Raw genomic sequence first — 13,701 nt, 5'->3', positions numbered from 1 at the left:
ACAGGGTTTCTCTGTGTAGCCTTGGCTGTCCTGGAATTGATTTATAGACCAGGCTGGCCTCAAACTCACAGCCATCTGCCTGCCTCCCTGAGTGCTGGGATTAAAGGGGTTCAGCTTGTAACCCTTCTTTTAAATCTGTATATAGTCAGCATTGTATCTCCCACTGGTGTGAGTAAGAATCATAAAGTCACATTTTCAGCCATAAACATCTTGTGATTTTAGAAAGAAGTCCACCTCCTTCAAAGGCATCTTGCCTAGCCTCCCTTCGATGTACCAAAACACAGTTTCTACAAAAAGGCTAGCAGAGAGTCACACAGCCGCTCTCCAGGAACTCCAAGAGGAGACACTGCTGGAGCAGCGGAGGAGGTGTGCCTGGGATGATAACATCAGGAGTGGGGGATTTCCCGGTGGCCAACCAAGCTGGTGTGATCTTGTCACCAGCCTCAGACCAGGTCTGGTGGCTTCTGTTCTCCCGCTCAGCCTGGATCAGCTTCCCTCTTTTGGAAGCTTTTTCATGCTTTCATGGTCTGCAGTTCTCTGACATGCCCAGGCCCTTGCTCGGCAGCACAGCATGGTAGTTAAATGGGTGTCCTTTGAGCAGTTTATTGTCCCCTGCCTTTTCCCAGTGCATGCTTGCCTGCCTGCGTTTTCCTAGTGCCTTGAACTTTCCAAGCGCCAAGTACCTGCCTTCTCCCCTGCTAGTCCCTAGGGGCCTGCCGTCATATCTAACGAATGTTGTCAGAAGTGACTGTCACCTGTGAGCTTCTCTCATGTTGGTGGCACGCTGTTGACATACTCCCTACCCTTGGGTTCATGCAGCCAGCTTGTCACCAATCCATTCTCAACAACTATTCTCTGCTCTACAGCTCCACTGACAACCCAGCTGCAGCTAACCAGTATGGACCACGTCCACAGTACCACACGACCCCAGTATTCATGGTTGGGTTTGGCCAGTGGGGGATCCCAGTGGACATGTACAAGCTGCTGAAAACAAGGATTGGCTCTCGATGTCCCTATCCTCTGTGAACTTCCTAGTCACATCCCACACACTGCCTTTGACTTCATCTTCTCTCCCACTTAGTTTTACTGTCCCTCCCCTGCCCCCTTCCTGTCCTGTCAGGGTCAGGCCACATCAGGCTCAGGTCCCTGAAGCTGCCCACTCCTCCCCCTCTGAAGCCTGGCTATAAATAAACCTCCTGAGGCCACAACCAGGAAGTCTGTCTCTGTTTGTCTGGGAACTGATGGGGACAGACTGCTCACAAGCAGCATCTGTGGTGGCCCATGGCTGGCATCTCTGTGGAACTGCACCCTGCATCCACGGGGTGTCTCAGTTAGAATCTGTCTATCCTTGTCTCTGCTCAAAAGAAGCCCATCTGAAGGGAAGAAGAGGGGAGGGGAAGGGAGGGGAGGGGAGGGGGAGGGGAGGGGGAGGGGATGGGGAGGGGAGGGGAGGGGGAGGGGATGGGGAGGGGAGGGGAGGGGGAGGGGAGGGGAGGGGCAGCAGAATTGAGGGGAGGCACTACCAGCCTCTTACTAACTCACTAGGGACGATAGATGGAAGGCCTTTGGGAAGCTGAAGTGGCCCCAGATCTTGCAAGCTCTACTTGAAGTAACTTACAGCTTGTGACTTTAATGTGTCTCTTCTCCAGAGACAAGAGAGTTCTGCAGGAGTGGAGAGAGCAGACCCAGCTGATGAGGAACAAGAGGGAGCTCAATAAATTCCAGCCTCCAAATAGGAACATGGTACGTGGGTGGTAGAGGAGGTGGCGCTGGTCCCATGTGTGAGCAGGGTGGGGCTCACACAGCGTGTCCAGGGCCATCCCTCTAAGTCGGTGGTGCTGCACACAGCTCCACCCTGTGAGCATGGCAGCTGAGTGCTCTGGGCGCAGGCCCTGGCCTTTGAGGGGGGCCTCTGCCCACCGATGACTCGGTCCATCTGAAAGACTCAGTGCTCAGAGAGGAAAACAGGGAAGGACTTGAGGGGGAAGATCAAACACCACTAGGTTGAGATGTGTCTGTGGACATTGTCCTGTAAACTGCACACACACACACACACACACACATACACACACACACACACACACACACACACACACACACACGTGCCAGTCACTTTGGGACCTAAAGAACAGTGGCCTTGCAGCCAGTCCCTAATCCCAAGGTCCTCCCTCTCAGACTGTGTTTCACAGGATGTCTGCACAGTATCCCTTGCTGATCCTGGTCCTCCTGTAGGCCACAGGGGACAATCAGCACAGAGAGCTGGCTGTTCTTCCAGAATGTGCCTGGCATCCTCTGTACTTGGGCCCAGACAGGCAGGGTGCTTTCTTAGCTTGATTACAAATGCTTTTTCTTTCTTTCTTTCTTTTTTTTCTAAAAAATATTCCCTGTGTCTGGTCAGGTGATGGTGATACACATCTTTAGTCTGCAAACATGGGAGGCAGAGGCAGGTGGATCTTTGTGAGATTGAGACCAGCCTGGTCTACAGAGCACGTTTCAGGACAGCCAGGGCTACACAGAGAAACCTCCTACGTTGAAAAACAAAACAAACAAACACAAAACAAAACGAAAAGCTTCCCATGTCAAGTAAGCTATTGGTTAAGTCAGTAGCTTGAGGAAGGTCTCAAGACCTTGCACAGGCTGTTTGAACCTAGCTATGCTGGCCTGCAGGTCTTCATTATAAAAAACAAACAGCTGGGTGTGGTGGTGCACGCCTTTAATCCCAGCACTTGGGCAGCAGAGGCAGGCGGATCGCTGTGAGTTCGAGGCCACCCTAGTCTACAAAGTGAGTCTAGGACAGCCAAGGCTACACAGAGAAACCCTGTCTCGAAAAACAAACAAACAAACAAACAAAACAAAACAAAAAATCCCAAAACTAGTTTTAGAATTTATAGTAAAGTTTTGAAGTCAGTGCAGAGGTCATCCCTCCCTCCCTCCCTCCCCCCTCCCTCCCCCCTCCCTCCTTCCCTCCCTCCTTCTCTCCCTCTCTTCCTTTGAAGCTGACATCCTCTCACATCACAGAGCAGTTCTCAGAATAGGCATGCCTGGTCCTGCAATATAAGGACCCAAAGGAAGACTGCCCCTCACCAGCCTCTCTACAGACACCTGATCTGGTGGGATCCTCTTGTCACCTGGCATCCGTCTCCTCTGGTGTGCTCTAGCTGGGCAGTTCTGTCTCACAGTCTGTCCTGACCTGATGCCCTGGGCTAGTGCTGAGCAGTGACTTTTGCAAGTTGTGTTTCCATCTGATTTCACTTCCTAGGCTTTAGTTAGAGGTTTGCACCAGGGGCAACGATGTATCTTTCTCTGAGCAGCCCTGTGTGTGTGTGTGTGTGTGTGTGTGTGTGTGTGTGTGTGTGTGTGTCTCTGGAGGGGGCGTGTCACAGTGTAGCCAGCTGTGATAGTTTCAGATTGGCCTGTGTGGTCCACGGTTGGTGGAACCCTTTTGGAAAAATTAGAAAATGTGGCCTTGTTGGAGGAGGAGCCTCCAGTACCAGGCTATGAGGTTTCAAAAGCCCACACCATTCCCAGTTAGCTCTCTTTCTACTTCATGGTTGTCTCAATGTATAAGCTCCCAGGTACTGCTCCTGTGCCACGCTGTCTGTCTGCCTGCCTGCTGCCATTCTCCCCACCAAGATGCCCATGGACTAACCCACTGAAACTGTGAGCAAGCACCCAGTAAACTCTTCCTTTAAAAGTTGCCTTGGCCATAGTGTCTCTTCACAGCAATAGAAAAATAAGACACCAGCCTTGATCCCTATAAGTCTCGCTGCCCTCTTCTCTGTGGCTGACCCAGGCCTTGGGAAACATTCTCTACCAGGGCCCTTCATCACCGGCTCTGCAGTAGGGCCTTGCTGATAGTCTGTCATGCCCCTTTGTCACTGAGTTCTGGTGAAACTTGTCTAAGCAGAGACCGCTGTTGAAGTCTTAGCAGGACCCACTGTCACTGATGTCTGCAGTAGGGCTGGCAGCTGATGGCTGGCTAGGCTTCAGTCACTGTTCTTTTACCACCTAACATTCCCCAGGCTGCTGTCATTCACCTAACTCAAACAATGGAAAAATTCAATATGGTAGACTATCCCAGGAGAGTGACAGAAAATACAGGGCGGGGCTTTCATATGCTGATGAAGATAGGGTCCCTGGGTGGTGTGGGTCCCCTGCTCATGGCCAACAGAGACACAGCTCTGCCACCTTTGTACACTACTAGATATCTGGACAAAGGAGTGCCCATCACCTGGGATGGAAGTTCAAGAGATTTGGGCTCCTCCAGCCCAAACAAGACCTGTTACCTGGTGTCACATGCATTTCTTACCCAGGAAGCTTTTCCCAAGAATAGCTCCTTGCTGGGCATGGTGGCTCATGCCTTTAATCCCAGCACTCAGGAGGCAGAGGCAGGCTGATTTTTGAGGCCAGCCTGGAATACAAAGGGAGTCCAGGACAGCCAAGGCTCCATAGAGAAACCCTGTCTCGAAAAAAATAGAATAGCTCCTTAAAGTCATCCTGGACCCTGAAACAGGATCTTCCTAAATAATGTGATCAGGGCCAGAGAGGCTTTCAGGGAACACATGCTGAGAGCCAGCCTTGGTTGCTCTGTTCATCCTGAAGTTGCTCTGTTCTGGTCCAACATGGTACTTACTGCCTTCTGCACTGTTGTATGATGTCAGAGAGGCTGTGTGTTCCTGATTCATTTAACACTTACGTTGTACTATGGCCAAGTGTTCACTTTTGTATACATTTTTTCTGTATCCCTCAGTTTTTTTTTATAGATGTAAAGAATCAAAAACATTTTTATCAGCCAGGCAGTGGTGGTGCATGCCTTTAATCCCAGCACTGGAGAGGCCAGCCTGGTCTACAGAATGAGTTTCAGGACAGCCGGGGCTACCCAGGGAAAACCTGTCTCAAAAAAAAAAAAAAAAAGAAAGAAAGAAAGAAAAAAAGAAACGGGGCTGGAGAGATGGCTCAGTGGTTAAGAGCACCACCTGCTCTTCCAAAGGTCCTGAGTTCAATTCTCCGCAACCACATGGTGGTTCACAACCACCTGTAATGTGATCTGATGCCCTCTTCTGGCCCACAGGTGTACATGCAGGCAGAACATTGTATACATAATAATAAATAAATATTTTTTTAAAAAAAGAAAGGAAGGAAGAAAGAAACCAAAGAGGGCTGGAAAGATCACTCAGTGTTTAAGAACGCTGGCTGTTCTTGCAGGGGACCTGGGTTCAGTTCTCAGTACCCACATGGTAGCTCACAACTGTTACGTTATTTCCAGAAGATCCAGTGACCTCTTCTAGTCCACTTGGACACCAGGCATACACATACATACATCCAGGCAAAGAACTTCATACACATAAAATAAAAATAAACAAATATATATACATGTTTTTCAAGACAGGGTTTCTCTATGTCACCCTAGCTGTCCACTTTGTAGACTAGGCTGGCCTCGAACTCACAGAGATCGGCCTGTCTCTGCCTTCTGAGTGCTGGGATTAAAGCAATGCAGCACCGCACCCAGCTCATCAGGAATGTTTTTTAAAAGAAATGAAAGATTGAAAGAGAAACAGGCAGAGGATGTGGCAGGCAGTTCATTAAAAAATGGCTAGAAACCCAACAGGCTTGAGCCGCCCCGACTGTCCAGCCAAGGAGTCTATGAGCACAGCTCCCAGCAGCCCCCTAGAAAATCATCCTAATAATGGGGCAAGCCAACTGAGCGTGGCTCTCAGTTGATGAGTGCTCTCCCAGCATGCACAGAGCCCTGGGTATGAGCACCACAGAAACTGGGCGTGGTATTGTAGAATAGGCCCATAATCTTAACACTTGGGAGGTGGAGACGGGAGAATCAGCTACAGATCTAGTTTGAGGCCAGCCTGGGCTGCATGATGCCTTGTCTCAAAAACAAACAAACTAGTACTCTTTGGAGAGTTCATTTTTCTTTCTTTATTTTTTGTTTTTGTTTTTTTTCAAGACAGGGTTTCTCTGCATAGCCTTGGCTGTCCTGAACTCACTGTGTAGACCAGGCTGCCCTCGAACTCACAGTAATCTGCCTGCCTCTGTCTCCAGAGTGCTGAAAGTTCACTTTTCAGAGATGACAGAAGTCTACTTGGAAGCATGGGAACATAGATGTTTAGTCATGACGTATTTTGTCATCTGCAGACACACACACACACAGTGGGGACTCAACAGTAGATGGTATGCCAGCCAGCCTTGGGGTGGGGGTGGGGGGTTCTCAGTCTATACTGTCTCCTGCAGTTAGGCTGGAGGTCGCTAGAGGGTGCCAGGGTGCTGTGCACGACTGGAGGCCGCTGGGCGGAGCTGATGCTCCAGCCTTGAGCACAGTGTGCCCAGTCTGGGTAGTCACCACGTGGGGTGAGGCACTGCCTTTGCAGCTTGGCTTCAAAGTGAGCCCACTTGCCTTTCCCACGCTTCTCGTGACCCCTAAGTGTGCAGGCGCTGACTGCTAAGAGACACTGGTGGGACTCCAGGTCTACTGCCCTATTCAGAAAAAGCTTACATTTCTCTTCTCCGGGTTGTTCTGGAACCAACAGCCTTGCCTATGACCTTTGAGCCCGTTTTTTTTTTTTTTTCTGGGCCTCCATAGTAATTGCGTGTTTGCCACGCTCTTGTAAAGCTGGTGAGAACCTCCCCAGTCAACAGCACTCCCTGTACCTAAAAGTTTGCACAGTTCTCAGGAACTTATATTTTGTTGTTGTTAAGAGAGTTGATTGCCTGTGTTTTTCTGTAATAATAAACTACGTATACATGAGGGTGTTTTTCCCCCCCACCAAATACATGCCTTTAATTTTTTAAAACAATCAATGTCTGACTTTAATGAAGGAAAACAACAACAACAACAAAACCCACCTGGACTTAGCATCATGCATTTGTTTCTGTTGGAATTTCTTTGGAAGACTTTTGACCTCCTACAGTGCACCAGCTGTGACAGTCAGCAAGCCTGCGGAATTCCGCTGTATCCCAGCCCTCCCTGTGCATTTCCGGGGTGGGGGTGGCTGTAAAAGAGGGGTGTGGTGGCTTTTGCCCCTTAACTGTGTCTTCCAGAGTTCCAGGCCTTTTTCAGAGCGTCAGGAATGCTGGGTTTGAACCGCACATGCTGGCAGATAAGACTCCATCCAGGCCAGGAAATCTGCTGGAAAAGAAAGATGCGGGTCTGATAGGGAGGCTAGGTCTGGCTGAGCGCAAAGTCCACCCTCCAGGAGGATAGAACAGGAGAGCAGGAGGCCTGGCAGCAGGCTCACCCCCTCCACAGGCCTCACACCTACCACTTAATCTCTCTCTACTTAGTCAGCCTTGGAATCTGACAGCCTGCCTCCCCCTAACAGACACACACACACACACACACACACACACACACACACACACACACACACACACTGCACAGCTCATGAATCTGGGGCTGGGTTAGTTTCCCCCACCGCCTCATCCCCTGGAGGCAGCAGAGCGATCAGTGCTGGTCACGTGTTCCTTGCTGCCCTTACCAGCACCTCCTGCCCAGGCACATCCGCTTGCTGGAACTGCAGAACCAGCTTCAGGTGCCATCTGATGGCTCTGCGGCAAGCTGGCCAGTACAGCAGAAGACCTGGGAGTGAGATAGGAATGTCTCAACCTCCACTGCTGTAATCAGTAGGATGAGGTCCCCTTGCCTCTAGTATTAAGAGGGAACGGGACAGCTCAGAAGGAGCTGGGATTAAGGCTGAGCCCTGCCTTGGGAAGGCACAGAGGGACTGGGTGGGCATGGGGAACTGGCAGCAGTCAGGAGATCTCTTGGGTCATAGCTACAGGAGAATTTGGAGACTAGCCTGGTGTGTCTGTGACATGGGTATAGAGAGGTCCTGGAGGAAAGCCACAGCAGTCAGGAGGCAGGGTGACCAATAGGGCAGAAGGCAGGGCTGCTGGGAAGGGAGACCAGTGTGGACCACAGTGGGCAAGGAAGGCCAACTGGAGTGTGAGTGGTGGTCATAAATCTGAGTTGTCATCAGGCTGTCCAGAAATAAGGATTGTGCCTGGGGAAGGGGGTCCTGTGGGGAGTGGGCTGAGTTTTCATGACATTAATATTACAGAAGGCCCCTCTCTCTTCCCACGCTCTGTTCTCACTTCCTACAATCCAGTGAAATCAGAGATGGCTGCCGTGGCCGCATGGCAGAAGGCCTGTGGAATGTCCTAGAAACACACTGAGAGTACTCAGGACTGTTGAAAGCTGTAGCACTGCTTGGCACATCTGGGCATGCCCTGGTATCCCTCGGGGTGCTGCTTCTCCATCAGGGGCAACAACTGGGCCACTTGTAGGTTTGTCACCTGTCCAACTAACACTGTCCAGATCCCTGGCCGGCACCTCAGTCCTGCACGTGGCCAAGTTCAAGGCCTGTGCTTTATGCACTTGGTTGGTATTAGTGCTTACGTATTAGCTTGAAGTATTGTGATTTTTAAACCCAATTCACACCTGGATGAATGACATGGATCCTGTTGACAGTAGTGTGTTTTCTGTCATGTGACAGAGTCTCAGAGATTATCCTGGGTCAACTATAGCAACCTTGTGCACACCCAGGATCCCTTGATCAATAATACTACCTCTACTGGGGCTGTCAGGGGCCTTTGAGAGATGCAGGGATGTCTGTAAAGAATGTCAACCCCACCCCTACCCCCACCCCCACCCCGTAGGCCCTGGGTATCCTAGCAGGGTGAAGGGCAAGTTCATGGGCCTGGCAAGTGGGCTTGTGGGAAGAGCAGCCTTTTCATGCATTGCTGGAAATACCTTGTTGCATTTTTCTAGATGACATCAGAGGTTCCCTTTGCCATAGATCTGATAGACCCTGGGAAAATGCCAGTGAATCCACTTGGGAAAGTGAAGCACAGCAAAGAGAGGACAGCACAAAAGAGGGCAGAAATGAGGTTGGTGACAGCTGTGCGTTCCGGGCTCCCCAGCTCAATGCCACAGGTTGCCCAATGCATGCATGTATGACGTGCCACCAAATGTCCAGCCAGAACACTCACTCCAGTGAGTGATCTGGAAAGACATGGCCCCTACCCTTGACCTTCCAGCATCCTACCAGGAGGACTTAGAAGACACCTACTCTAGGGGTGCACCTGCGGGCACCATGCCCCCCTCCCCCATCCTGCCCTGGTTATTCCAGTGCGTGAGCCCTTGTTTCACCCTGAGCCCTGTCCTTTTATCCCTCAGGACTACACCTAGCCTTCCCATGGTGGTGTGCTGGGATTGGCTTCTGCTAAAACAAAGGCAGGAGAAACCCGTGAAAAGGCCAGTTCATGGTCCCTTAGAATCCAACACCCTAGGATGGGAATCTCTGCCCACAGGGTCACTAGGCTCTTAATGGGGATGGTGGTATGGCACTCGTCCCTTAGGCCAGCTGGTAGTCCCATCTTGGAGCTCAGGAGAACTTTGGGGAAGCTATGTGCCATCAACCAAGGACCAACAGGGGAGGGGTGAGATCCCTGAGCCCAGCCACTGGGGATGCTGTAGAAGAATTACAGGGTCCAGGGCAGGTGGCAGAGAGCTAAGTGGGCAAGAAGAGGGAGGGAGGCTCCTGCATTTAGCAGAGGTTCTTTCTGCCATTCTAAATCATGCATACACAGTCAACAACAAATAACAACCTTGGAGTCACGTCCCAGTACTAACAGAGATAGAGATGTGTTTAGAAATCTCAGGTTGAAGGCTGGAGAGATGGCTCAGAGGTTAAGGGCACTGTCTGCTCTTCCAGAAGTCCCGAGTTGTGGCTCACAACCATCTATAATGTGATCTGATACCCTCTTCTGGCATGTAGGTGTATATACAAATAGAACACTCATATACAGAAAACAAATTTTTTTTGTTTTTGTTTTTTTTTGTTGTTTTTTTTCGAGACAAGGTTTCTCTGTGTTAGCCTTGGCTATCCTGGCCTCACAGCAATCCACCTGCCTCTGCCTCCTAGTGAAATAAATAAAGCTTACCACCCACATCTGCCTTGATCTGAGGGTTTTTTGTTTGTTTGTTTGTTTGTTTGTTTGTTTTTTGTTTTTTAAAGACAGATGTGGGTGGAACACACCTTTAATCCTAGCACTTGAGAGGCAGAGGCAGGCAGATCTCTGTGAGTTCGAAGCTATCTTGGTCTACAAAGAGAGTTCAGTACAGACAGGGCTTTTACACAGAGAAACCCTGACTTAGAAAAAAAAAAAAAAAATGAAAAGTCCAGTAAGACTGTTTAACCTATGAAAAGAAATGCTGTTCTCCACATGCATAGAACAAGCTACTAGACAGGCACAACCACACATGGACTTGAGGGTATGTAAATATTCATGTTTACATGTATGGGTGTTTTGCCTGCATGTGTGTCTGTGTACTGTGTGTATACAGTGCCTGAGGAGACCAAAAGAAGGCATCATGTCATATCTTTTATAACTGAAGTTATAGGTGGTTGTTAGCCACCGTGGGGGGTGCTGGGAACTGAACCTAGGTCCTAATCCACAGTGCTCTTAACCTCTGAGCCATTTCTCCAGCCCCAAGTTGAGGATGTTTAAGCAACATAGTGTTCTTATGGGTCAAGATGTTGCCTCAAGCATATCCAGCATCTCTATGGGGAGGCAGGGAGCCATGCCATAGCCACCTGGTGCCTCAGAATGGCTCATAGGCCTGCTAGCCTAAGACCAACATCCAAGCAGCACGTGTCTGTGTCCCAGCACATCACCGTTAGCAGAGCTGGAGGAGAAGATAAGACTGCACACAGAGCAGATCCGTGCTCGCAACTTCCTGGGTACCAACCCACTGCAAGACATGAAGATGGCCAACCAGGACCTGGAAACTGTAAGTATCTGTTGCCCTGTTTGGGAATGTGTCACTAATGAAAGGGAATTCTCAGTACCCTCTAACTATGTGGATTGCCTGCCTTGTCTGTGATAGTGATGGTGGTGGGGGTGCCTCCAGAAAATATCCTGGCCACATTTTGAGCCCTCAGCTGTGTCGGACATACTGGGATTAGCACAATAGCTTAAGACCTCTGAGGAAGGGATGGGCATCAGATCTGGGACTGGTCCACTCCACAAGTCTGTGGACTCATTGCTTAAGGCCTCATACCTAGAGGGGGTAGGCTGAAGCCTTTTCCTGGCTGAAAAAGGAGCTCCTTGGAGAGGGCCCATTGGTGTTGCCTGAAAAAAGAGAACACTGCTCAGGGAGGCAGAGGCAGGCAGATCTCTGTGAGTTTGAGGCCAGCCTGGTCTACAAAATGAGTCCAGGACAGCCAAAGCTACATGAGGAAACCCTGTCTTGAAAAACCGGGAGGAGCGGGAGTGGGGGGGGTGGGTGGAGGCGTGCCAAATCCACAGGGATCTGAATGACCACTCACCCCCTAAACCCTTCCTAGACTCTGGAAGTCTAACCACATTCCCACAGAGTGACTGATACCGTCAGCACCCACCTTGTGCCTCTATGTCCCTACTCGTGAGAGAAGCACAGGGAAAAGGCCTGACAGGAAACTGGTGGAAGGAAGCAGAAGTTTTGGAATAGTGGTACCTGGGTGCTCACGACCCCACCATTGCTTAGTTCCAGGTTAATCTGCCATTGGCCCAAAACCAGGCTTTTCCCACAGCCTATCTATGCCTCCGTCTGTGTCCTATCCAGATGGACTAAAGTAAACACTGGCCCCCACCCCACCATGAGGTTGAGCCCGCCAAGTAAGCACATCACGTGTACACCCAGATTAATCATCACCCCAGCACAGCAAGAAAAACAAAACTGGCACTACCCTTCTAGACAGGGAACGTAGGGGCTTTAAGGTGAAAGCCATGGATGCCCAGTAACAGTTGCAGGGCGTCTGCAGCACTGGGCTCTGGCTTTCCGGAGAAGCCACACCCCCCTGATATTCAGTCACTATTATCTGACCTTTGACATAATAGCAGAGCCTGTATTTTAGCACAGACTGAGGCCAGCAAAGTTTTGTAAGAAGGAAGTCCCCAGAGGTTAGGGTTATCAAGAGCCTCCTGAGAAGACAGGCGTGGTGGCACACACCTTTAATTCCAGCGCTCGGGAGACAGAAGCAGGCAGATCTCTGTTAGTTGTTCAAGGCCAGCCTGGTCTACAAAGTGAGTCTAGGACAGCCAAGGTTATACAGAGAAACCCTGTCCCAAAAACAAACAAACAAACCAACCCAAAGATAGATGGATAGAGGGATACAGAGATAGATAGATAAAGGGTTCCAGGAGTCTGTGTGTAAGTAGCTTGATGTCGTGATGAAGGAGTGAACTATCCCAGTGCCAGACAGATCCTGGAAGTTGAGGCCAGAGCAGCATAAATGCAATTACAGACACTCCATCCCTCAAGAATGTTACTTCCTGCCCAGCCTCTTTAGGGGATTTGGAATTAATTCTGCCTACAAAAAGTTGTCTGAGAGGGGTAAGCAGAGCAAGGGAAAATAAAAAAATGCCAGGAGGCCTTACTTGCCAGGGGACCAGAGCCTCTGGCCAGAGATTCCCTGTGAGAGACAAGTTTGTCCAAGAGAAGGGGCTTAGAGGGGTTGTCCAGTTTGGGAACACTGAATGACAGGCACAAGTCTAAAAGAGGCACCTGCCTGGCGGTGGTGGCGCATGCCTTTAATCCCAGCACTTGGGAGGCAGAGGCAGGTGGATCACTGTGAGTTCGAGGCCAACCTGGTCAACAAAGTAAGTCCAGGACAGCCAAGGCTACACAGAGAATCCCTGTCTCGAAAAACAGAAAACAAAACAAAACAATCAAAAAAGAGGCACCAGGAGGCAAAGCTACGCATTAACGGGACCACCAGCAAACAGTGCTGACTGCTGTGGTGTAGACCTGAGAGTGGCCATACCCACAGCTGCGCTGAGGCTTCTGAGGTGGGAGACATCCCTCAGGGCTGAGCTGCGGTGGTGGAGCTGGGCTTGAGGAGACAAGTGAAAGGAGGAGAGGGATGAGCTATGGTTTCCTCAGGCAGCTGGCGCCGTGGACAGACACCCCGGGGCAGGCAGAGGTGATCACTCGGTTAATGTTCACGCTGTCCACCTCTGACCACTAAGGTACTTCCTCAGGCTTACCTTTTCCTGACTGCCAGATGGGCTGGGAAGCATGGAGCACCACACAGGCACCTGATTCCCCGCCTGGGCAGTTGCCTTCCGTGGCCCTCTCCAGCTGGCTGGCTCTGTTCCTGAGGTTGTGTGGCCCCTTCATGTCACTGGCTACACTAAGATACAGCCAGTGGGGGCTTGAGGAAGAGGCATTCGGAATGCTCCCTGCAAATAGCCCGTGTGCGCCAAAGGCGAGGTTCATTCCTCCTGCCTGCCTAACTTAACACCTCTTCGTCTTCTCCCCAAAGGCCAAGAAACTTCAGGAGGAATTAAGGAAACTGAAACTGGAGATGACCTTGAACAAAGAACATCCATTTGCAACCTTAACTGGAAACCTTTCACTTCACCCACCAGCATCACAGCCTCAAAATATATTTTTTAACACAAAATACTAGGGAAGCGGTGGTGCCAGCGGGGATGACAAAGCACCTCCCACAGTGAGGTGCTGCTGTCCCCTCTGTGGTGTGGAGACCAGCCAGGAGAGTGACTGGTGGGTCTTCAGCTGCTCCACAGGCTGCAGCTTTTAACAGACCCGACTCCTTTCTGAGGCTGTATAAGGTTTAGCCGCATTAAAAGGGAGAATGCTGTAAGCAAACCAAACTAGTCTCTTCTGTTGCTGTTTCTGCTAGT

General features: G+C 50.4%; 1 protein-coding gene across 10 annotated transcripts in view; it reads left to right on the top strand.

Moving 5' to 3' along the window:
* Positions 1–13,671, top strand: part of LRRC27 (leucine rich repeat containing 27) — a 30,281-nt gene extending 16,610 nt beyond the window's left edge. For all 10 annotated transcript variants that reach the window (XM_084772104.1, XM_084772106.1, XM_084772107.1 and 7 more), the window contains 5 exons: positions 223–366; positions 1,650–1,743; positions 8,780–8,898; positions 10,681–10,804; positions 13,320–13,671. In XM_084772104.1, the coding sequence (XP_084628230.1) occupies positions 223–366; positions 1,650–1,743; positions 8,780–8,898; positions 10,681–10,804; positions 13,320–13,466 (628 nt within the window). In that variant the 3' untranslated portion in view covers positions 13,467–13,671. The remainder of the gene's footprint in view (positions 1–222; positions 367–1,649; positions 1,744–8,779; positions 8,899–10,680; positions 10,805–13,319) is intronic.
* Positions 13,672–13,701: the final 30 nt, after the last annotated feature.

Source organism: Acomys minous (assembly GCF_964271855.1).
Source record: "Acomys minous genome assembly, chromosome: 2".
NCBI lineage: Eukaryota > Metazoa > Chordata > Mammalia > Rodentia > Muridae > Acomys > Acomys minous.
The sequence above is the reverse complement of the archived record's forward strand: the minus strand, read 5'-3'. Positions and strand labels throughout refer to the sequence as shown.